Source organism: Eutrema salsugineum, unplaced genomic scaffold (assembly GCF_000478725.1).
Source record: "Eutrema salsugineum unplaced genomic scaffold, Eutsalg1_0 scaffold_10, whole genome shotgun sequence".
Classification (NCBI taxonomy): domain Eukaryota; kingdom Viridiplantae; phylum Streptophyta; class Magnoliopsida; order Brassicales; family Brassicaceae; genus Eutrema; species Eutrema salsugineum.
This window is the reverse complement of record NW_006256908.1, coordinates 3,502,742-3,527,318: the sequence shown is the minus strand read 5'-3', so window position 1 is coordinate 3,527,318 and position 24,577 is coordinate 3,502,742. Positions and strand designations below refer to the sequence as shown.

The window sequence follows — 24,577 nt, the reverse complement described above, 5'->3', positions numbered from 1 at the left end:
AACATCAAACTATACATGTAAGTGAATAATAACGAAATACAAATGCAAGTAATCACGAAGAAAAGAAAGTCGTGGAGCCAACTTACTTTTAAGGAACAATAACGTTGTAACAAAAAAAAGGAATATGGACTTACGCTTACCCTTCAGGTTCACGATCAGGTTGAGGCAAGTGGAAGCTCAAAACGGGAACATCTGAATTAAAGAGAGAGAAAATTCAGACAAATTACTTGAAGCTTTGTAATTCAAACGATGAATCATTCAACTCGACTTTGCAGTATTAGCGATACATCTTAAAATAATAACCACGAAGTATAGAATTAGAATTTTTTAATACAAAACGATGCATCTCTAAAAAATATAAGCGATGCATCAAAAGTTGTCTAATTGTATAAAAAGTAAACCGAACGAATATAACAACATAGCAAATCGATTAGTCTACCTCTTGACATGTTGTCCATTGTATAAACCACCAACGAAGATAACCTAATCAAATCAGCATGGTGGAAGGTATATATTAATATAAGATTACAAAGTCAAATTAAAAGAAACAAATTCAAACACAAAACAGTGAAAAGAACATAACATAACTAAATATGTGCTCGGTCATGAAGATTGCTTTAAGGAAAACAATAAAAAAGTTTAGGTCAATTTATATTTACGAACAATAACTGATTACTCCAAAAAAATTATGAACACGAATATATAAAAAGATGTTTAGGAACAATAAAGAAGAGGAACACGATACGAGCATATATAGAGTAGAATAGATGCTTTAGTGTTTGGAGTTTTTAACAGATTCGGTGGCTATGATCGAGATTAAAACCGCTGGTCCATTAACAAATTCAATGGCCCATAATCGATGAAAAAAATCATGTCACACATATTGACACGTATGATTAATGATTGGCCTATCATAATTAATTAAAATGACACATATATAAATTTTAATAATGACACATAAGCAAATCGTTCTGGAGACGACACATAAGATTTTTGACTTCGCAAATAATAGTATAGATTTTGGACGGTATGTCGTAAGTGTTATTTTTCTTCATTTGTCAATTTAGTCAACACTTGGGGAAATTTCACATTTTTTTATTACATTTTCTTCGGTCTTCCGTTTTTTTTCCTGATTATTTTGCGAAATTGCATTTAATAACCATCAAGCAAATTCTAATTCACAAACTAACCAAAAAAAATCTGAATATGATATTTTCTATATATTATATATTAATACAATTTTACCCTTTTTTCTTTTTCTCATTTTTCTCTCTCTCTTTCCTTCCTCTTCTCTCTTTCTTTCCTCATCTCTCTTTCCTTCGTTCTCTCACGCAATGCTCCACAATTTTTTCTGCACCTACACCACTATCATTATCATCAACTTCACCAAAAAATCACAAAAAAAAAAAAATTAATTTCCACCAAATTATATGTTTCTCCCCTTTGATTCTCTTTCTCTCCTTCCACTTCATATATTTTTAAGATTCAAAGCATATAATTTTATTTTGAGTTGTGTCGCCAAGTCTCTTATCTGCAAGTGATGGAGTCGCTGCTGGTGGAATTTGAGTCTTTATTCTTCACTTGTTTTGTAAATGTGTATGGAAAGACTATTATTTTATAGAATATCTATATTCAGTGAACTTTTGATTAGATATAAATTATTCTTTCAAAACTGTGAACCTTTTTCTCAGTCAGTTATATTATAATATATGAAGTCTCTATATAGCATATATTATAGTATGACCAAATGAATTAAATAGCTCTCACAATTGTATTCCATTCTCAGCATTGAAACTTCCAAGAAATACATTAACATGATTATAGGTTGGATTCATTGGCTTCTTTGTCGCTTTGTAAAAAATAATAGAACGTCTATTTGTATATAATGTTTATTAGTATAGATCGACTATTTGTATAAACTGTTTTTTTCGGATGCTGATTTATAAAAGAAAAGCTTTTTCCATTTTGGCTTTGATGTTTTGCTTGTGCTGTTAACAGACACGCACAAAATTATGATCTTTAGTTATATCTGCAATGATAGATAAAATTATAAAGATCTCTAATTTTCAATTGTAACATTATTCAACAATTGATATGAAATATCGCAATAAAGCACCAATCTTTATGGAACACTAGATGAATGTCCGCGCTACGCGCGGATAGTTTTTGTAATTTATTGAACATTGTTTTAAATTCTGTATTTAATTATGTATTTTGGTTGAAAGTAATTTTTTATTAGTGAAAGCTGAAATGCAAGATTGTATTTTTAAACAAAATAACAGATTGTTTCTTTGGAACAGAAATAACTAATTGTAATTGTTAACATATTATTTGAGCCAATAGGACTTGTTAAAAATTTAGGCACGATGTTATTAAAGTTTCCTTTGTTTTAATTGAATTATCTCCTTTTTTAATCATTGAAAATAAACATACATTAATGTGTTTTGATGTGTACATGTCTTAAGTCGGTTTTCTTATGTTATTTCATATTTGTGTTCAAGCCTCCTGTCCTTTAATAACATCATTAATTTTGATCCGTTTTTTTTTTCAGTCAATTGGAGTATTTTTTTTGGTTTGTAATATCAACTAAGGTATTTAGCCATATCTTATATATCATTTAGAGTAACCAAAATGACAAGTTTTCAAAAGCGGAACATAGGTGTCAGCAAGCAGTGTATTCTCAAGCTGCACATCATGGCGTAATTGAAGCACAGAATAAAAAGTGAGGAGAAGTTATGGCGTCAGTTCATGTGGTGCAACATACGTAATTTATGAAATAAGGTTGGAAACGATCATTTGCTATCTCCCCACAAATAGCATCAACAGTGGCAGCTAAGGTAAATGATTTACAGTAAGATAAATATGTACAGTATCACACAATCGTAAACCAGGTCAGAACAACCAAACATCTAATTTCCAAATCTAAAACAAAGAATAACCAAGAAAACGTTGATAGTTTCTCCAATCACCACAGATGCCTTGCCAGGCACATAACTTTACTTTTTCAGCTTAATGAATATTGGGAAAGCCATATACATACCAAGGAGTGGCAGTAGTGGACACCGCAAATCGGCTGGTGGAAGAAGCACCTAGCGTGAGAAGATAAAGATTGTAAACAAAAACTTATACATAGGGATCAAAAATCAAAAGATATTAAAAATTGGACGTATAGGGATGGATCCAGCTCTAAGACTTGAGATGGAGAAAATGAAGGCTGTAAGTAGGAAAGAAAATGTGTCATATAGAAATCAACCTCTATAGTCTAGAGCACCACAATGACCAATAAAATGTGTTATTATCTCTTGGTTCTGTTTAACGATATATCTCATTGTTTTTTTAAAATGATTTCAATTTATCCATGATCAATATATTTTTATATATATGTATATATGTATATAGATGATAGATCTCATTGTTTCTTGGAAATGATATCAATATATCCATGATCAACTGGATCACAAAAGGTTACTAACTGTAAATATGAAAATGGAAAAGCTTGTTGAAGAAAATAATATCTTGTTGAATATGACCGTAGAAAAAAAGTTGTCCAAAAGTTGGAATGAAAATAAGAAACAGCTTACCGAGAAAGTCGATACGGTCAACAATCATACAACTCTGATATACGATAACAGCATTAAATCTTTTGATGTATCTTCCCCTCAAAGAATCATTATCTTCTCCGGCTGACTCTACTGGTGGTAGGTCTACTTCTTGGTACCATCATTTCGAACAAAGTGTTTTGCACATGCGATCACATTGTTTCTATCACAAGTAGTGAACTAATCCACGAGAAATGAAATCATAGCTGTTAAAAGACACATATGAAGCCATATACATACCCACCTGCAACAAAATGGTAACCGTTTGGGTGTTCTTCGGGTGGGACGCCTTTTACTCCCGAAACAAGCGAGCTGACCTCACAGACAAGTCCACCATCTTAACCATAACTGTCATAGCTTCGTTCCCATCTGGGATCTCTGTAGACCTTTAGGAAGAACAAAGTAACAAAATGTTCATCAAGTCAATAATTACAAGTCATGATGTTTCAATATCGTTATCGGAATTACGTATATAAAAGTGACTTACAGCCTCGTAGGAAGCAAACGCCCAGAGAACTCCACTCGCCCTTACTCCAAGTTCAGTTGCAGTTACGATTCTTCTGACCAAATCTGCGTCTCTACAGAGTTACGACAAGAACCACCAATGTTATCACATTAAGAGCAATCTACACGCAGCACGGCACCAATAGAAGAACCGATCTTAGACCAAAACAGATTCTAATCACAGCCACTTCAATACTACTACGACCCTGTAATCAGAAGCTAATTGAAGCAAAGTTAGGATTACAAGGTGGATCCAAATCAGGTTAGTAGGTTCGTTTGAATGTCCTATACAAGGCAAGGATCATCAGAAAAACAAAAACAGTAAAATTCAGCATAAACCATTACAATTATAGAGCTTAAACTATAAACAATACTGAATTATCGGATTGTAAAGGTTCTCAGACCTTAATTTCCAGGTTCAGTTCATGCAAATCTCGCTCAGCTGAAAGTAAAAGAGAAAGGTAATCAGGATTTAAAAAAAAACTGGTCGCTCCGAGTCGGATGTTGTGGGGAAAACGGTGGCCCCCAAACGCCTTTGACAATCGCCTTTAAACCTTGGAGCCTAAAAGCGGCATGGTCGTAAGCTCCGATGATCAATCTTGCCAACAATAAGCCTAGGACGAAGCAGAGCGAATGGAAAGCAAAATGAGAGGCGCGAGATCCAGAACGGCTGAGGCAGAGAATTTTAAAATTACCTTGATAGATTTATTGGCAATACTCAATGTGAAATAGACCTGTGTCATACTCAGTCTCTAAGAACAAAAATACCCGAGAATGATCTATATAAGCACCATAATCGTTGCATTTGTGGTGAACCCAGAAACGATGTTACAAGATTTCGTTGAAATGGATTATGAATGCCTAGAACACTTTACCAGCATAATCTCTTTCTTGAGTCTAAAGCCGCTTACCTTGCTTGTGGCTTCCATGGAAGAGAGGCAAAGTTGAGAAGACCCAATCTCCCACTCATTTGTATCAATATTTCTCCTGGTATATTTAAAGTACTAATGGTCAGATGAGAAAAGTAAAACGAATTGATTTTCGTATAAATGAGGGAAGGTTAGAAGAACAAACGCAGGAAAAGATTTAATGTGGAGAGGAAGACAAAAAGGCATGAGTAAAAGCGCGTGAACATCAAACTGTGAAAGAAGACACATGGCACTCTCACAGATGCTGACGTGTCGCAAAATTAGAGAGAATTGAGCACGTTTTATATTATAGATATAGACTGTCCATACTGGTTTACACTAATTCAAGTGAAGTTTTTTCAGGTTAGAGAATTGGAAACCCATATAAAATTGAGTTGGATAAAAAAAGGTCTATATTGGCCACATATAATTTCTCCAATTATAGTGAGAAACAAGTTATCAATCTCTAGGGAATGCAAACTCGAATGTAGCATACCACAACTATGTTTTAATCATTATACATCTTCGTATATATCTTTTCATTCATTATGTACTATTTTTTACATTGAATGAAATGTCTATAACAAAACTTAAATAATATGTCTATATTATGTTAGTGATTAGAGTTTCTATACTGACGTGATAGCAGTAGGCAATGTGTGAAACACGTCTACAAAACTTTCTCACGTCTACAAAAAACTTTCTCTTTTTTATTAACAATTTGTCAATCTTATTTGTAAGGATAATTTCGTCCAAAAAACATCGACAATGTTACTTGCTTAATTATAGGATATCTATGGCTATTTTCTTCATCCATCATTGGATTTTGGTTATTCACTTAATTAACCTTTGCGTAAATGGAAATTAGATCCTTTGTTATATGTTTTGGACTTTTTGTCGTAGTGTCGTATTGTAGTTGTTAATTTTCCTGTTTTGTCAACTTCGTCCACTTTTGTTATTTCTTACAATCTTGCAAATTGATAAATTTTACGTTTTTTTGTTAACTTAGTTTTGTGCTAATTGTTAATATATAATATCACACTAAGAGGTAAAACAGTAATATTCGAATCAAAAGTCTCATTTTATTAGAAAATAGTTCAGAAAAATACAACTTGAGTTAAAGTCGTCGTAGTTTCAACGACCTTGTTAACAAAGAGAGAACTCGAAAATAAAAGGATGATCTCAAAATTCTTCTAAGGTCTCTCTCTGCTTTTGATTTGCGGATGCCTCGAATGAAGTCCTCCCCTATTTATACGAATTTTAAAGCGGTTTGAGAAGAATTTTTCTTTTTCCTTCTCGATGTGGGATTTGACATTCTTCCTTTCCGATATTTTCGGAAATCCTCCGTAAAATTTGGAAAAATTGGCTAATTTCGAGAAATTGGGCTTTAATGGACTTCGTTGGATCCACCCGATTCAACCTTGGTACTAATTCTCGTAAACCGAAGTCTTTTCAAACCGGTTTCGATTGATACCGAGTTAAATTGGGGGTGCGAAGTATACTACCAACACTAAGTAAGTGTCTTAATCCTCTAAGAAAAACTAAGTTTTACTTTTCTTTTAGCAATTGATGGACATCAATAATGCTAAAATTAGTTTTGTCTTTCTTTTTCCTAATACCTTAATTTAAATTTATCCATAGCTAGATATTTAATTAATTGGTTAACCAAGGCTATCTACCTAACTCACTCTTTAGATAATTGTTATAGGGAAATGTATATTTTCTTCGACTTTGTAGTTTTAAGGAATTGTTGATATAAAAACAAAAGCATTAATCAAGAAACACATCATGTACTCTGTTTTTTGGTACAAATAATAAAATATAATGTATTTAATTCAACAATATTTTGGTCTAGTATAAGATTACCACACGCTTATTTGTAGATTGAACCGGCCTCACATTTGAATCTGAATCCTGCAAATTTATTTTGAAAACATATTATATTTTACATCTCAGATAATAATAAAAAGCTGTAAAATTCCAACAAGTATACATCGTCATTTAAAAAAAAAACTCACATCGTGAACGGCCACTCGGAGTAGTCTCATTTGGATTTTCGACACAGTTCTTACCTAAAAAAAACGAAAATAAAATATAAACAAAAAAAGATGATATAAATTTTCATAAAAGAGAGAGAAACACACAATATATATATATATGAATATATCACTTGGGAAATAAGAGTGAAGGAGTGGTTAAGTGATCCAACATATCTATAATATTTTCTGCTCCAATCTTAATCTTCTTTGGATCAATCAGTCCTATATTTTTCTTTGTTTTCATTTTGATCTGTAATCGCTAATAATTTATTTTCCAACTAACCAAAAATAAAATCAACGAAGACAATTAGTAAGAAAATAGAAGTTCCGCATAGGCAATGTCAAAATAGCACTTTCAAATTATCATGTGTGATAAGCTAATGAGTGATGAAATGATACTTGAATTATCTTATCATAGCTAGTGCCCAAAAAAACCATTCCATAAAAATACATAAGTTGGTCCAGTATCATCGAACACATGAGGTAAATAGACTAACTTTGTATGACTTCAAAATGTAATAAATAAGTTTATGACTTTTTTTTTTGAAAATATGTTAAATTATATTAAAAAAAAATCTGTTTTCTTTTACATACACTTTCTTAGAAAAAGATGAAAGAAATTTGGTTGCAGAAGCAGAAACAGAGTAACTGCAAAAAACAGAGCACAAGAATTTCCTATTAGTTGTCGAATCTTGACGCGTTTAGCCTCGAAAGCCAAACCAAATTTCCAAACCATCAATGTATCGGTTATCACCTCCTATGCGCAGTGAGCTCAAGCAATTCTGCACCGTTTTGTCTAAGACACCGATCAGCCTCCCCGCTGGATTTGGGGTGTCACCATGACGCCGTCCATTTCGTTCCCTCCATAAAACAGAAAGAGTACTTTGAAACACGTATCTTGCCAGATAGAGTGTTGTTTTCCCCAGACTGTTCCCTGTAAGAAGAGTTAACAGATCGTTCCAATTGTTGGTATATTGATTTTTCAGCAACCCCCTCGTAAGATTTCCCCATATCTGAGCTGAAAATGGGCATTCAAAAAACAGATGAGTTCTTGTCTCCAATGCTGCAGAGCAGAAGACGCATGTTGTAGATATCCCCAGACCCCATTGCGCCATGCGCTCTCCTGTGGATAGGAGATCCACCATTGCCAGCCAAGTTATAAAAGCAAACTTGGAGTAAAGTTCTGAAACCATACCAAATTACTCCAGGCTTTCCTCGGCGAATGGTGTCTAATGTTTTTCCAAGTTAACTTCGAGGAGAAACTAGAACCAAACAGACCATTTTTTGTCCTCTATAGCGCCTGATCATCTCCACCATTACTGCTCTCTTTAATTCGGATAATTTTGTCTTCAATGGTGTTAAGAACATCTCGGCGATGTCGTCGACGCCGCCTTCTCCGATTCCGCCATATCGAAACTAGAGAAGCTTGGATCGGGATTCCCAGCTCAATTATCCCACGAGCTCCAGTTATGTCAATGAGACGACCTAGAGAGCACCATTCATCAAACCAGAAAGAAGTCATTTCCCCATTGTTTACTTTCACTGAAAATAGTGTTCTCGCAACATCTCGAAGCTTTAGCAATTTACGCCATATCCAAGACCCCTGTCTCTGAATATCTGGAATCGACCAAAACGACTGACCTCGGAGGAGATAGCTTTGCTTTCTTAGACTTCAGACCAGGATAGCTTTGCTTTCTTAGAGCTAAGCGATGGTCCAGACCACAAGAATGAGCTGCAGAGTGCATCGATTTCACTGATACATCGCTTTGGAAGTTGGTAAGCCGACATCCAGAAGTTGGTGAGACCTGATATGATAGAACGCAAAAGTTGTAGCCGACCCGCATACAAAATATGACAGACCGTCCAAGAACCAATACGTTTTCGAATACCTTCCACTAAAGGAGCATAATCATCTCTCGTCATACTTTTAGTCAACAAGGGAGCCCCAAATAGCGAACAGGTAAGTTCCCAACAGTAATCGGGAATTGCTCGACGATGGGCTGTCGATTAGCGTCAGAAATACCAGCCATGAAAATGGTGGATTTCTCAAGACTAATCTTGAGTCCCGAGATAGCTGTGAATCGATCGAAAACCTCAAGAATGCCCCTTAGCGATTCCACTGTACCATCCGAGAAGACAATGATATCGTCAGACGAAACATAAATGTGTTAGCTGCAATTTTGAACAGTGTTTATGATACCCAAACCGTTTTTCTATCGCAGCACGGTCCAGTAATTGCGAGAGGACGTTCATACACAGAACAAACAGATACGGGGACAAAGCACAACCTTGTCTCAGTCCACGAGTACTCTGAAAATAGCCGTCAAGTTCACTGTTTACTTGCACCGAGAAAGACGCCGAGGTAACACACAACCGTATCCAGTGTATAAAGTGATCCGGCATTCCCAAAGCAGCGAGTACATTTAACAAAAAGCTCCATTGAACTGTGTCAAATGCCTTCGAAATGTCAATCATAATCGCACATCTAGATGGCCCTGAATCCTTGTGATAATCTTGCACAATCTCAGAAGCTAGCAATACATTTTCCACCAGCAAGCGGTCTTGGACAAAAGCAGACTGGTTCAAAGCTTTTAGACCCGGCAGAGTGGTCTTCAATCGATTTGCAAGATTTTCGAAATTATCTTGTAGAGGACGTTACAGCATGATATTGGCCGATAGTCTTTCATTGTTTTTGCATCATTCTTCTTAGGGATTAAAGCTAGAATGGTGGAATTGACACCTTTTGGAAAAAAACCCAGACGGAAAAAAGATTGTATCGCTGTGGTCACATCCCTTCCGATAATACTCCACGTGCCCTTGAAAAAATCGACTGTAAACCATCAGGTCCATGCGATTTGTCATTTGGCATAGATTGAACTACCTTGCTTATCTCCTCCTCCGTTACGTCTCGAATAAGAGCATCCTACTCTGTTAAAGAGCATCGTACATTCAACAGGTCTGCTAATTCCTCAACCCCAATTCCCTGAAAATCTGCAGGTGTGTTGGTTAAGAACTCTCTGAAATGGCGTTCTGCTTCAGCTTTGATTTCTTTGGGATCTTTTAACATTCGTCCTTCTGCATCAGTAATCTCTTTGATCCCATTTTTTACTTCCCGAATGCGAACTGCTCTGAAAAAAATCTTATTGCTCTTGTCCCCAGTCTCCATCCAATGCAGCTTCGATTCTTGTTTCAGGTATGCTTCTTCAAGATCATAGAGATGCGACCACTTCGAGAAAGCTAGAGTCTCGGCTTCCTGACCCATTGAAGATTGAGCTTGTGCATTTTCCTCCTGCTGCGTACAAAGCTCATCATATGCCTCTTTTGTACGATTTGACAAGTTCCCAAATCTTGCCTTAGACAGCTCTCTTATCCGAGGTTTCAGGCTTTTCAACTTTTTAGACAGCCTATGCAGTGCAGATGTCGAGTGGAAAAGAGGATCTGATGTGCCCCATAGCTCTTCCATCGCAGGTAAAAACTCAGGCATCTTAGTCAAAAAATTAATAAATTTGAAAGGCTTCTTTACCGGTTGTGCTTTTTCATTCAGATATATGCGACCTCTCAAATGATCGGAACATCCTCCCGCTTCTAATACACAATATGATTGACGTAGATGAGCAGCCACTCTTCATTTATAAGCATTCTGTCCAGATTTTTATGAACCAATCCTTCACTCCTCTTATTACTCCAAGTAAACCACGGCCCATTAAATCCCATATCAACTAACGAGCAATGTCGTGTAACCTCTTGGAAATCCTGCGAACTCTGCATATCAATATTTGAAACCCCTGCACTTGAGTGATCCTCTGTACTCAAAATTTCATTAAAATCACCACACAACATCCATCTCTTATCCTTGCAAATATTAGAATCATGCAATTGCTTTATCTCATCCCATAAACTCCTGCGCTCTGCCGCAAAATTCGATGCGTAGACAAACGAGCATACAATGTCTTCGTCCTGACCATCTACTGAGATCAAACAAGAAATCATTTGCCCGCTTTTTCTTAGCACCGTTATACTCACATCTTTATGCCAAACCACCCAAATTCATCCCAATCTATTGTATTCATAATTTGAAACAATAGACCAATCCGGAAAACCCGACGAAGCTATCTGTAAACACCGACTTTCTTTCACCCGTGTTTCCAAAAGACACCCAAATAAAAATGAATTCCCTCGTACCCAGTCACGAACTACACCATGCTTGCAATGCTTGTTAAAACCACGGATATTCCAAAAAAAACCTGTCATTGGGGATTATTTTTTTTGTTATTCTTCTTTCTATGCCCTGGTGACTTCTGACCAGTAGCAGTAGATCTTGTTTGCGGTCCAGGGACAGATTTGTGAGCAGATTTTGCCGCACGGTGTAGAGGAGCTCTGTTTCCATCACTAGATTCAACAGTTACCTCTTCAAGTGTACTGGGTTCCTCGTTTTCTTGAGTAGCTTCGCCTTCTTCCACTAATTGAGTCTCGGGGTTTTCCAGTGCCACCTCCTTTGTTTTATCCCTTTCTATGCCAGCTTCAGAATCTATATTCTTTTCAGTCTCCTCATTCTCTTCCATTCCATCAAGAATCGCGTAGCAAGAAGTAGAGGAAAAGGTCTCTGTTCTGGCTTCGCCGATATGCGAGTTGCGAGAGGATTTAGACGGTGAAATCCATTCCTCATTTCCAGATGGATTAGCGACCAAACTGTCCGTCATTTGGACTGCACTTGACTTGGCTTGATCACGGTTATTCGTCTGCTTCTTTGGTTTTGTTACTGATGCTAGGAGGTTTGTCATAGCATTCTCCACATTCACCACTGCAGTCTTTTCCAATAATTTATGGCCGCTTTTATTCTGTGGGGTAGTTACTTCGCGCACAACTTCGGTCATCTCCTAACCGTAATAGGAGAGGATGTGTGTTGTGAGGTCGGTTTCTGCAGAATCGTTTTCGATCCATACACTGCTTTGCACTCATCTTTTGTATGTCCCCATCCCTCGCATTGCAAGCACCGTGAGGGAAGCCATGGGAATACATATTCATGGTAAGTTTATGACTTTGCATATTAAGTATTCTAGAAAAGTCTTACAGTTGCATCATGACGGCCAAAAACAAATGAAATTTCAGAAAAAAATTAGTCTAGAAAATATTTTTACGATATCATGGTATTTATAACAATTTTTAGTTTCACAAAATTTGGCTTTCATTTTTTTTATAGCAATATTTTTACGATATTATCGTTATTTTTTATAACAAAAGTTAAACCTGCATATCGATCAATGTTACGATATTAGAATGTCATGCCAAGTCAATCCAAATCACATGATAAAATGTAAAAATGACAACATAATACTTATGTTAAAGGTGCTGCATCTTCGTACCAAACAACACTTGTCAAAAGAAAAAGAAAAAATTATCATGTGGGATCAAGTCATCCTGATTATTAATAAAATTATTCATCTTATTTGCAGCTGATTGAGTGAACAAGATGAGATGCGGATTTGTATAGTTTATTTTATACTTTACAGTTTTAAGAATATTTTTATTTGAATAAAACTCTCGTCTCTCATGATAGAAATTGTAGTTATTTATTACTATTACTAGGTTTGTTTCTGCACATACGCATGGATTTTGTTTCACATAATATTTTTAAAAATATGTTTGTGTTGATATATATACATAATTAATTATAATAATATAATAATTTGTTTGATTGTCTGATATTAGTTTTTTTTTTAAAAAAATCTTTATCAAACAAATAACTTTTTTTAGGATTGGAAATAGGGTAAACCTATTCTACTATTCTAGAAATCATAAACATGATATAAAAATCACATTTATGTGTTGAATTGCTTGGAAACATATAATTACCTCTGGTTTTTAATGTTCTCATATTTATGATATACAAATTGACATGATTCTGCAAGAACCACCATATACGTTATGTTTCACAATGAAATGCAGGTATAATAATATCATAGTTGACCCATAAAAACTGTAAAATCTTTGAATGAAGAGAACACTACATTTTTACATTCTTTCATAGAATAAACTTCGAAAAAAGTGGTCATAATGAGGATAACCCGGAAGAAAAAGTATAAAGTTAGTACCAAAAATATTAAAAGGTCATAGACGAATACCAAAAAGTTAGAAATGTTGTTTATTTATTTTTATTAAAAATATGAAAAACCTTAATTTTATTGTAACTTAATAGTTATGAACATAAATACATATGAGATAAATATTAAAAAGAATAATTATGTTAAAATTAGTGGTATTAATTAGTTTTTGACTTTTAATTCGAAAATTTATAATTTAATAATTATGTGAAAAGACAGGTGTCAGTTTCTCAATTGTTGATGTGGCAAGATATGGAGAGAGTTAACCTACTTTCATATCTATTAGGTGAATACTCGCACGTTACATGCACGTTTTTCTTTTCAATTTTCCAAATTTTTTATTATATTTTTATAAAAATTAATATAATCATCACTTATTACTTACTTACTTGTTAATATTTTATTTTATGAAATTTTAAGATATTAATTTAAAATACATATTAAATATTATTTAATAATTTAAAGTTATATTAAAATTAATATCATTCAAAAATTTTAATTACTTATAACATAATTTTTTGTTTAACATTTATACAAATATTAATTAATAGTCAATTAATAAAAAAATAAAATTAGTATAATCATCATCTCATTTGTTACTTGTTAATATTTTATTATAAATAATTTTAAAAAATTAATTTAAAATATATCTTGAATATTATTAAGTAATTTACAGTTATATAAAAATTAATACATATCTATCAATATTTTTAATTAGTTATAACATAAATTTTTGTTTAACATTAATATAAATATTAGTTAAAAGTCAATTAATAAAATAACTTTTTCATATTTTTTAAGTGCTTTAAAATTTAATATTAAAATTTTATATATTAAAATTTAAGTGACAGGTGTCAACCTCTCAAATAATCATCACTTATTACTTACTTACTTGTTAATATTTTATTCTTAAAAATTTTAAAATATTAATTTAAAATACATATTAAATATTATTTAATAATTAAAAATTGTATTAAAATTAATATCATTCAAAAATTTTAATTAGTTATAACATAAATTTTTGCTTAACATTTATACAAATATTAATTAATAGTCAATTAATAAAAAAATTAAAATTAATATAATCATCATCTCATTTGTTACTTGTTAGTATTTTATTATAAATAATTTTTAAAAAATTAATTTAATGTACATCTTGAATATTATTAAGTAATCTACAGTTATATAAAAATTAAATACATCTCTATCAATATTTTTAATTAGGTATAACATAAATTTTTATTTAACATTAATATAAATGTTAGTTAAGAGTCAATTAATAAAATAAACTTTTCATATTTTTTAAGTGCTTTAAAATTTAATATTAAAATTTTATATATTAAAATTTAAGTAACAGATGTCAACCTCTCCAATGCTGATGTGTCAAGCATATGGAGAAAGTTGAGCAACTTTTATATATAAGATACTATTAAAAAAGAAGGGTGTTTTGTGTCCAAACACAATTTTTACTTGATTTTCTACTATTCTGTTTTTGGATAAATATTCTGTTACCAAACAATTATGATTTTAATTTTTTATTTACCAAAAAAGTTAATTTAGTATAATATTAATAAAATATTATATTTTTAATTTCAATTTTAATATAAATTCGAAAATTTAGTTTTTTAATTTAGATTTGTTATAGATTTCCTTAAATATAAGTTCATCAAAAATTATAAAATAAACTATTATTATATTTTTACAAAAATAATAACCCAAATATTTTTTTTAGATTTAATTTAAATATTTAAATTTAAATAATATTTTCAATGACAGAAATGAAAATATTATGTTATTATATTTTTTACTAAATAAGTCTAAAATTTAAATATTTAAATATATAAATAATATGAACGGACATGTTAAATATTTTAATAATTTTAGTTTTTTCAGATTAATATAAATAAATATGTTATAATAATATTTTTTAACTGTGATATTTTTTAAATAAATATTAATAGATGGGTTAAAATAATAGTTTTCTAATCACGATCATATATAATACTAGAAAAGATAAATCAATATAATTAAATTATATTTAAACAGAAAATTCCTTTTTATCAATTATTAAAAAATTATATATAAATAAAAAAATTATATTATATAAATAAAAAGAGTTCTCGTGCGGACGCACGGAATAGAATCTAGTATATAATTATTATTCTATATTATAACATTCTAAAATTCTTCTCGTGTTTTTCATTGGATGGTACAGTGTGATCTATGAGAAAACCAATAAAAGAGAATCAAACCTTTCCTCCATATTATTTCAATGTGAAATCAATATCAGCAAATATATAAAATATAATGATGTGAAGTGGAGGAAAATTCTCTGGCGATGGAAAAGAAAACATGAAGCAATATAGATATGTCAGATTACTTTCCTGCGTATGACCAAACTGAATCAGGAGAGGAAAACTTTTTGATCTTTAGAGACTATTAGTCCAAATTATTTTTAATGATTACGGTGGTTGATTTGTTGATTGAAAAACACCATATTTTAAAAAATATTCTGCAAAGAAAATAGAAGTTCCGCGTAGGCCAGGTCAAAATAACACATTCCAAATTATGTGATAAGCTAATGAATGATGAAATGATCCTTGAATTACCTTATCATAGCTAGTGCCCAAAAAACCAATTCTATAATAATACATAAGTTGGTCCAGTATCATAACACATGAGCAGGTAGACCGACTTTGTATGACTTTGAAATGTAATAAATAAGTGTATGACACTAAAATATATCCAAATTGTCTTGTTTCTTGTAATCTCAGGTTGGAGTTTATGTTAGTATGAAGTTAATATGGTTGTGTGTGTATCTATTCAGGTGGAGTATCTTCCTATATCATCAATGGAGAAGGCAAGATAAGTGATGGAGGAGTTCTTGGAGATATGGCATGAAGCTCTGTCTAAAAGGTCGTTGCTTGGTAAGTTTGTGAACATAGAGCTCAACTTTGGGGAGTTTGGTCTGGTAGACAGCTACACTCCACAGCACACAGCTGTTGGATACGCTCTTGTCATGGCTCACATGATTGCAACGGTTCAAGCTGTGAGAGGCTAAAACTACAACACAGCTTTCCTTTGTGCTTTCTTTTTAGGTAACCTTTCTGACTTTAGTGTTTTTAGTGATACCATTGCTCATTTTTGAGAATATTAAGGTTTGCTCTAGAGCATTATTGTGGTCCAGGTTGAAATAGCTCTAGAAAACTTGAAATGGAGCAGATTTGTGATTTTTTATCACTTTTGATTTGAATCCCGGTTAACTTTCCCAGTGTTTTGGTTCAGTTTATGATTGTGAATCTTTGAATCTTTCGACTTTGCCCAATAACTAGTCTGTATAATATTGTTGTCAGAGCCGTGCTTAGATTTATAGAGGTCTTAGGCAAAATTTAAACATGTGGCCTTTATTATAAAAATAACACTTTTAGAAAAAACTATAATAATGAATTAAAACATACAAAAATAATGATAATAAGGAATAAATAATATAGAAATTCTAAATTACAATTATTTTCATTTTTCCTACAAAAGCATTTATCAAATTCATATATTCAATTTTTTTAATTAATTCTTTTTATTGATATGATAACCAAACTGTTTAATTTCTCTTATAACAATAAAAATGTTTAAGATTATGAACTTTTTCAAACAAATAAACTCAATACATGTATTAAACTATATATGTAAGCCTATTTTTGAATAAATGTGACCTTATAATTTTGTTAATTTTGATGTGGCCTTAGGCCATTGCCTAATTTTTTATACCTTAGACACGGCTCTGATTGTTGTGCAACTCATTCGTATAATGCTCATTAAAACAAATCCATGTTATTATGCTCTTAATGAAAGAACAAATATAAAGAAACAAACCAAGTAAAAACTCTAACAAAAAACAGTAATGTAGATAAAGACTCTCTTGGTTTGGTTTCTCTAACTCCATTACTCCACAATGCATGACAATCGGTGGGCTTAAAAGAAACCAACGAAGAAGAAGAATCATAACCAACCAAGAAATTGTGCTGTGCTCTGTTACCAAAAATAGCATCTTCAGCATTTGGTATTATCGGAGCACACACAATCCCCATACAAAAGACGTCTCCTCCCATATACATAAACGTATTGTACTTATCCAAAACAAGATCAGCACCTCCCGAGAAATGCATTGTGATCACCGGAAAGATATCAATGGTCTTAGATTTGTAGCAAACCAAATTGGGCCACGTCCGAGCTACACGTTCCGCTGTCACAACGTTATCCACTGCCTCCTGCACTAAGTTGCAGTAGCTCCCGGGCAAGTACGTGTAAGTGGTTCCAGAGTCTATGAGCATGTTCCCATCCAAGGCGTGAAACGGTGTCCCCAACGTCTCAATGCGTTTCTCCCCAACACTGACCGCGTCTAGGTTTATGTAATAGTGACCTGGTCTCTCCGTCTTGAGAAACATAGTGGTTGCTACAACCCCATCTCCTGCCACTACAGCATTGCTTCCAAAGTTGATCTTGCTAGTTCCGTTACCGGAAAAGAAATAAGAGATAAGACCTTGGAAGCTATCTCCCATCTGAGTAATGAGCGATGTAGCTCCCCAACCTAGACCAACAATACCCGAACCGGTTGTGTAATTAAACCCTGAGCTGTAGTGAGCACATCCAATGGTGGTATTAGGCATCACAAAGGGTTGGCCTGAAGTTGATTGTAACGTGACTGTCTCGGTCGCTAGGGTTCCTTTGGAGTAGCTTCCGTCGTTGTAGTGAACTAGATAAGGACAAGTATGGTCAGGGCTGTCTTGACATAGTTTCTCTTTGTAGGTTGAGGATTTTGAAGGGTCGAATAGTGGATCGTGTTGGTAAAAGCATTTAAGACAAGGCAAGCATTGTGTCCATATGAGGTCACTTCCCGTGTCTAAGATAGCTTCGATCTCGACAGGAGGAGTACCGATTTTTAGTTTCATAAGATACTCGGAGGTGTCAAAGACGGTGTTGGCGTAAGTAGATCCTCCTTCGAGCTGGTTCGTGTTTAAGTATCGAGAAGAGGAGGAGTTAGAGCGACGTTGGATTAAGTCGATGGTGAAGCCACCAGGAGGTGATGAAGAGGCAGTGGTGGTGATTAAGAGAAGAGATGTAATGATTTGAAAAAAGAGAGTTATGGTCATTGTGGCTGCTTCAAGAGACATGGTGATCGAATCAGAGTTTTCCGTATTGAGACACAATGCTATATGTTTTCATTCATGCACGTATATATAGATTTTGGACGTATTGTCGTAATTGTTATTTTTCTTGATTTGCCAACTTCGTCTACTTTTTTCAATTCCATTACGGTCTTGTTGTAATATGGGAAATTTTACATTTTGTTACTAAATTTACTTCGGGTTTTCTATTATTTTTTTTCTGTTTACTTTGCGTAAATGGAAATTAGTTCACTTTGTTAAATGTTTTCATTCATGCACATACATATATCGATTTTATGTCGTAGTTGTTAATTTTCCTGATTTGTCAACTTCGTCCACTTTTGTTATTTCTTACGATCTTGCAAACTGAGAAATTTTACTGTTTTTGTTAAACTAAGTTTTGTGCTAATTAGTCAGTTTCTTAATCCTCTAAAAAAATTAAGTTTTACTTTTCTTTTAGCAATTGATGGACATCAATAATGCTACAATTAGTTCTGTTTTAATTTATCCATAACTATATAGTTAATTAATTGGTCACCCAAGCTATCTACCGATTTTTAGATAATCATTTTGTTATAGGGCAATGCATATTTTCTTCGACTTTGTAGTTTTAATGAATTGTTGATCTAAACACAAAATCATAATCAAGAAACACATCCTTTACACTGTTTATTGTACAAATAATAAAATGCAATGTATTTGATTCAACAATATTTTGGTTTGTATAAGTTTACCACGCGCTTATTTGTAGGTTGAACCGGCCTCGCATTTGAATTTGAATCCTGGAAATTTATTTTGCAAACATAGATATATTTCACTTCTCAGATATAGTTATAAAAACCTGAAAATTTCCGACAAGTATACATTGTCATTTAAATAAAACTCACATCATGAACAGCCACTCGGAGTAGTCTCACTTGGTTTTTCGACACTGTCCTTACCTATAAGAAAACGAAAATAAGATATACGAAATTAAGGAGATGATATAAATTATCACAAAGAGAGACTCAGAAAAAAAATTATTTATACATATATATAACATTTGGGAAATAAGGGTGAAAATGATATACCTTTTTCACGACGGTCCAAGTAACATTTTGCGTACAAGGAGGAGTGGTGAGTGATCCAACGTATCTATAATATTTTCTGCTCCCAAACTTAATCTTCTTTGGATCAATCAGTCCTATATTTTTCTCCTTTTCATTTTGATCTGTAATCGCTAACAATTTATTTTCCAACTAATCCAAAAAACCAACGAAGAAAATTGGTTAGAAACAAATTTTATTTTAAAAAAGGTTTTTTGCAAAATTTGGACTTTTCGATTTGATATTTGATTTATCTTAATGTAACAAACTTGACGATGGTGACGACGAGTTACTGTGGGTTAAATTTTCAATTTAGTGAGTTTGACATGCATATATGTTTTGCAAGTTGACAGTAAATTTGAAAAAAAAACTGTCGAAAAAAAAAAATTGAAAAAAACTGTCATTTCCAAGGTTTTTTCTAGTTCTTTAGAAAAGTAAAAGCTAAATTAGTCAAATAAAAATTATTTCTTGAGATTTATACCAATCTGAGAAAAGAGTCAGGCCTTCCGATTTTGTAGAGCACTGTGACTACAGCCATTCTTCCGTTAATGCTTTCGTGAACCAAGTGCAGCTCCATAGCAAACCTGCCATTTTTAAGGTAAAATATTTCAAAATATTCTATCAAACATCGTTTGTCAATGCTTTATCTTTCTTGAATAGGTTTCTTTATTAAGTCGTATAGGGCCTCTATAAACGTAACCCCACCACTACATCTAGCCTAGTACTTAGAATATTATAAGATTTAATTGCTATACGGTACATTTATACATAACATATTTTATATGAACCTTCTTCCATCATTTATACATAACATATTTTATATGAACCTTCTTCCATTGATCGTATGTTCAGAGGGAGAATGCCAATGAAGCTGTAGGAGTTGATATTCAGTACCATTGATCTTAATACTTCCTGACCCTTCTTCAAATCTCAACTGCAACCAAATAAATAAAGTAAAGAATATCTATATAAAAAACTATGAAAATTACAAATGAGGAGCCATGAGCATCTGGCCAATAGTCGTTTCGAGTAGGTAGATGACTCGTGATGTAGATCAAGGCCAGAAATGGAGTTTTATCATCTACGAAAATCGATGTGATTTTTATTTTTTATTTTGTTACCATTGTATAGAGTCTATAGACGTTATAAATGGCATTAACCCGTGGTTTCTATAAGTAGTCCGAGTTTTATTAAATATGAAGGGTATGTATATGTGTATACCATCATGTCATGGCCTCTATTTTTGAGAGTGGCATTGGAAGGTTTGTAGTCTCTAGTAAGCCTTCCAAGATGATAAACAACTCGAACTCTTTCGTTCATAAGATCAATAGGAGATTGCATCTCTCCTTTTCCACACATTTTCCACTCCGGTTTCAGTTTCCCCCATTTCTCTGGCCCGTTCTCTTCGTTCCTTTCGTAGCTGAATTCACTCTCATCCTCTACATTCATCCATCCATCAATCATAATATATAGTAGAATAGAATATAGACTTGTATGGAAAACAATGAATCAAGATCAAGTGTATAGCTCACCAACTTCTCTTTGAGCATTCGAAAATGAAATGGTGACGATGATGGTGAGAAGTAAGAAGAAGAAGCATTGGATTGCTGATTTATCCATCTTTGGCTTTTAGAGAGAGAGATAGAGGGATGTCTAAAAGAGAAAGAGATGTTTGTGCGAGAGAGAGATCAGAGAGAGATGAGTTGGATTGGTTACTTTGTTGGATCCACGTTTTTAACCTAAAGTAACAACTTGGATGTATAATATATAGTTGGTGATATAATACGTGCATTAGGATTTTGAATAGATATGTGAAACGTCACGTTAGTCGTCACATTTTTGTCTCCTCTTGTTTGTTATTTAAAATGTAAATTTTTTTTAGTGCCAATCGAGACGACTTGTTTGACTCTTGTTGAAAACATGCTTTTCGTTTCCCTTTCACATTCTTTTTTCTATCCAACTCTCATCTCTTCTATTAAATTTTTCTTGTGTTCCTTAGAGTTCTTTCCATTTGTAAATTATTCAATTTGACAAGACAAGTTTTGTACGAGCCGACCAAGTTTAAATGGCGAAGCATTTTCCTAAATATCAATTTTTAGATTCACAAATATTGGCTTTCATTTTTTTATAACATTTTTACGATATTACGGTAGTTTATAACCAAAGTTAAACCTGTATATCGATAAATCTTACGATATTAGAATGTCATGAATATAATACCAGCACAAGTCAATCCAAATCACATGATAAAATGTAAAAATGACGACATAATAGTTATGTTAATGGTGCTGCATCTTCGTACCAAACAATTTTTGTCAAAAGAAAAAAAAAATTATCATGTGGGATCAGATCATCTTGATTACAAATAAAATTACTTATCTTTTTTATTTTCCAGCTGATTGAGTGAACAAGATGAGATGATGATGATTTGTATAGTTTATTTTATACTTTATAGTTTTTTTTAAAAAAAAATCATATATTATAAATTTGAATAAAACTCTCATCTCTCATTATAGAAATTGTAGTTATTTATTATTATTAGTCTATATAACAACATTCTAAAATACTTCTTGTGTTTTGTATTGGATGGTAGAGTATGATCTATGAGAAAATCAGTAAAAAAAATTAAATATTTCCTCCATATATAATAGAGGGAGACAAACTTGAGGTTCTTCTCTCGAGAGCGAAGATAAGTGCGATTTCCGATCTGTTCTGAACTCTAATCTCTGCGCTTCCGGCGAGTTTGCATCTCTGATATCGACCCTGCCTCCGGTTCCACCAATTCCTCCCGACGATCTGCTGATTCTCGGGCCCCCTCTCTCCACGTCTTTGGTCTTCTCTTCCCCTCCCCTTCGTGATTCAGTTATGCTCGACGCGGGTGTTCTCTCTCCTCCGCCGCCGACGGTCATTTCTGTCATCCCTGCTGTTCCCGTCTCAAGCTCTGAGACAGGTATTCTGGGTCTGGGTCCTTCTTCTCCGCAGGTTGGGTTTTCTTCGCCTCTGGTGGCTGGGGCCGATTCTATTCCTTCAGATTTTCCTCCCTCTCAGGAAGCTCCGAAAGTTTCTTCGAATGCTGATTCCTCTTCTCTACCTCCTCGAATCTGGGCTTCGAATCTGAGGCCAAATTGTCGCATCAAAAGCTCCTCTATGGAAATCATGATTTCTAAAGAGGGTATTCCTAGGGTTAAGGTTCCGACAGCGGTGTTTGAGAGAGGGGCCAGACTCCACTCGGATTTCATTGTGGGAATCTTCTACGCTAAACTGCCTTCCTATGGGAAGATATGGGGGGTCCTAAATTTCCTGTGGGGCAAAGACAGAAGGGTTACGATTCATAACCTGTCTTCGTATGCGTTTTTGTTCCATATCCCTTCTGCTACTTTAAGGAAGAAAGTTCTTCAGCACGACCTAGGGAGATTCGGGGACTCACCATTTTTTGTTACTGAATGGAAAGCTTCCTTCAGTCTGAACCCTCCATCCTTGCAAAGGGCTCCAATCTGGGTTTCAATAAAAAAATATTCCATTCGATTTGGTTACAGATGAAGGTCTCAGCTTCATTGCTCGTCCTTTAGGTCCGGTAGTGGATGCTAAACCCTTATCCAGTATCAACTCGGCTGATATTAAGGTGATAATGGATCTAACAAAACCTTTTCCCTTATCCATGGAGATAGAAAGTAAGGATGGGTTTATCTCTCTTCTGTCAGTCTCCTACCCATGGCTTCCTCTTTTCTGCCTTGTTTGCAAGGAAATTGGTTATAAGGAGGCTTTTTGCCCTTCCTCGAAGAGTCAGCCGAACCTGTCAAAAGACAAGGACCTCCTCTTCAGGTCTTTCTGTGAAGAAAAAAGCTGAGAAGCCTAAAGCTCAATGGGTGAAGCGTAAGAAGGAGTCCTCTGCTATTTCATCGGGACCCCTTTCTGGTATTTCGGGTGTCTTTGGGAAAGCATCAATGGTCTTCTCTTCTCCCCTGGGTTTCGGTAGGAGAGATCCAGCTCTGCAATCTCCTATTATTTTATCTGAGGTGGTTAGTAGTGGTAAACTAGCTGTATGTAAGGTCTCCACCGGGTCTGCTGTTGTTGGAGATTTGGAGGCGTCGGAATACCCCCTAGATTTATCGCCTATTACCGAGATCCGCTGTGGTCTTGGCCGATACAGTTGTGAGCTCTGATTTATCGCCTATTACCGAGATGCAGATTTTTACTAAATCGAAGGAAGTGTTGGTTTCTCAAGAAGTTGTTCAGGCAAACTCTGAGCTATCTCTCTTGGATGACTCAGGTTTCAAGTGGGCTACTCAAACGATCTCTGCCAGGAAAGTTTCTAGTAAAGTTGCTGACCCCAAGGTGGTGGTTATTTCTAATGTGTTCGATATTTTAACAAATGAGATGGAGGAAGCTGTCTCGGAGGAGCAAGTGATATGCAAGGATTTGGTTATTCATGAAAACTCTGCTGGCTCTCTCTCGTTCTTCCCTTCGAATACCTCTTCCTCTAAGCAGAACAAACGCAAGAAGAGGAAGATTAAATGTGACACTTCCCCAGTCTCTGGTGGTGGAACTCCTCTGAATCCAGAGGGGCGTCACCAAGCTTAAATCCTTTTTGATGTGTGATACCTTTTTTGGAATGTGCGGGGCATAAATGACCCTTCGAAGCATAAACCTCTCGCTGATTGGATCAATGGTAGATCAATTACGTGTGGAGCGCTTCTTGAGACGCACGTAGCGGAAACTAATAAGAACCAGATTTTGTCTAAAATATGTCTTGGTTGGACAGCTATATCTAATTATCAGTACTCTTGTTTGGGGAAGATTTGGATTATCTCAAAGGCTCCCACCACCATCACTCCTTTTTTTTCGGATAAACAGTCGATTACATGCAAATTTTCTTTGGAATCTGGCCAGGTTTTTATTTACACTGCGGTATACGAAACTAATGATGCTGATGAAAGGAGAGATCTCTGGATTTCACTTCGGGATTTTTTTGTTGCCTTCAATCTGGATAATCGGCCTTGGATAGTTAATGGGGATTTTAATGAGATTACCAAACCAGAGGAAACTTCAAACCAGGCCATTACCTGCTCCACTGCCGGCATGAGGGCATTTTGTGACTACCTCAATGAGATTGGTCTCTATGACCTCCCATCTCAAGGTCCTAAATATTCATGGTCGAATAAGCAGCCTTCAAACCCTA

At 34.1% G+C, this 24,577-nt stretch overlaps 3 protein-coding genes and 1 long non-coding RNA gene across 7 annotated transcripts; 1 reads left to right on the top strand and 3 right to left on the bottom strand.

Annotated features, from left to right (window-relative positions):
* Positions 1-2,833: 2,833 nt before the first annotated feature.
* LOC112081626 lies at positions 2,834-5,122 on the bottom strand. 4 transcript variants are annotated; one of them, XR_002896555.1, is made up of 4 exons: positions 4,087-5,122; positions 3,844-3,985; positions 3,582-3,762; positions 2,834-3,089 (listed from the first exon to the last, which is right to left on the bottom strand). It is a non-coding gene; the product is annotated as an uncharacterized LOC112081626 (long non-coding RNA). The 4 variants fall into 4 exon arrangements; XR_002896556.1 differs by having other exon boundaries at positions 3,582-3,985; positions 4,087-4,717; positions 4,799-5,122; XR_002896554.1 differs by having other exon boundaries at positions 2,834-3,214; positions 3,582-3,985.
* Positions 5,123-16,002: 10,880 nt separating this feature from the next.
* On the top strand, positions 16,003-16,212 carry LOC112081625 (mediator of RNA polymerase II transcription subunit 20a). The gene is given in 1 exon segment (XM_024148421.1): positions 16,003-16,212. A coding segment is annotated over 1 exon segment (210 nt).
* A 778-nt stretch (positions 16,213-16,990) lies between these two features.
* On the bottom strand, positions 16,991-18,322 carry LOC18027434 (aspartic proteinase CDR1). Its single transcript, XM_006409780.2, has one exon. The coding sequence runs from the start codon at positions 18,317-18,319 to the stop codon at positions 16,991-16,993; it is 1,329 nt and encodes a 442-aa protein (XP_006409843.2). The 5' UTR covers positions 18,320-18,322.
* A 631-nt stretch (positions 18,323-18,953) lies between these two features.
* Positions 18,954-21,103, bottom strand: LOC18027433 (alpha carbonic anhydrase 7). The gene is made up of 7 exons (XM_006409779.2): positions 20,931-21,103; positions 20,620-20,837; positions 20,226-20,332; positions 19,880-19,982; positions 19,384-19,551; positions 19,201-19,254; positions 18,954-19,095 (listed from the first exon to the last, which is right to left on the bottom strand). The coding sequence occupies exons 1-7, from the start codon at positions 21,016-21,018 to the stop codon at positions 19,018-19,020; spliced, it is 816 nt and encodes a 271-aa protein (XP_006409842.1). The 5' UTR covers positions 21,019-21,103; the 3' UTR covers positions 18,954-19,017.
* Between the last annotated feature and the right edge of the window lie 3,474 nt (positions 21,104-24,577).

Excerpts from the sequence above, each read along its gene's own strand:
- LOC18027434 (XM_006409780.2), bottom strand. The coding sequence starts at position 18,319 with ATGTCTCTTGAAGCAGCCACAATGACCATAACTCTCTTTTTTCAAATC.
- LOC18027433 (XM_006409779.2), bottom strand. The coding sequence starts at position 21,018 with ATGGATAAATCAGCAATCCAATGCTTCTTCTTCTTACTTCTCACCATC. Across the intron at positions 20,333-20,619 it reads ATAGAGGCCATGACATGATG|TTGAGATTTGAAGAAGGGTC; the intron begins GTATACACATAT and ends ATTTGGTTGCAG. Across the intron at positions 19,983-20,225 it reads CATACGATCAATGGAAGAAG|GTTTGCTATGGAGCTGCACT; the intron begins GTTCATATAAAA and ends TAAAAATGGCAG.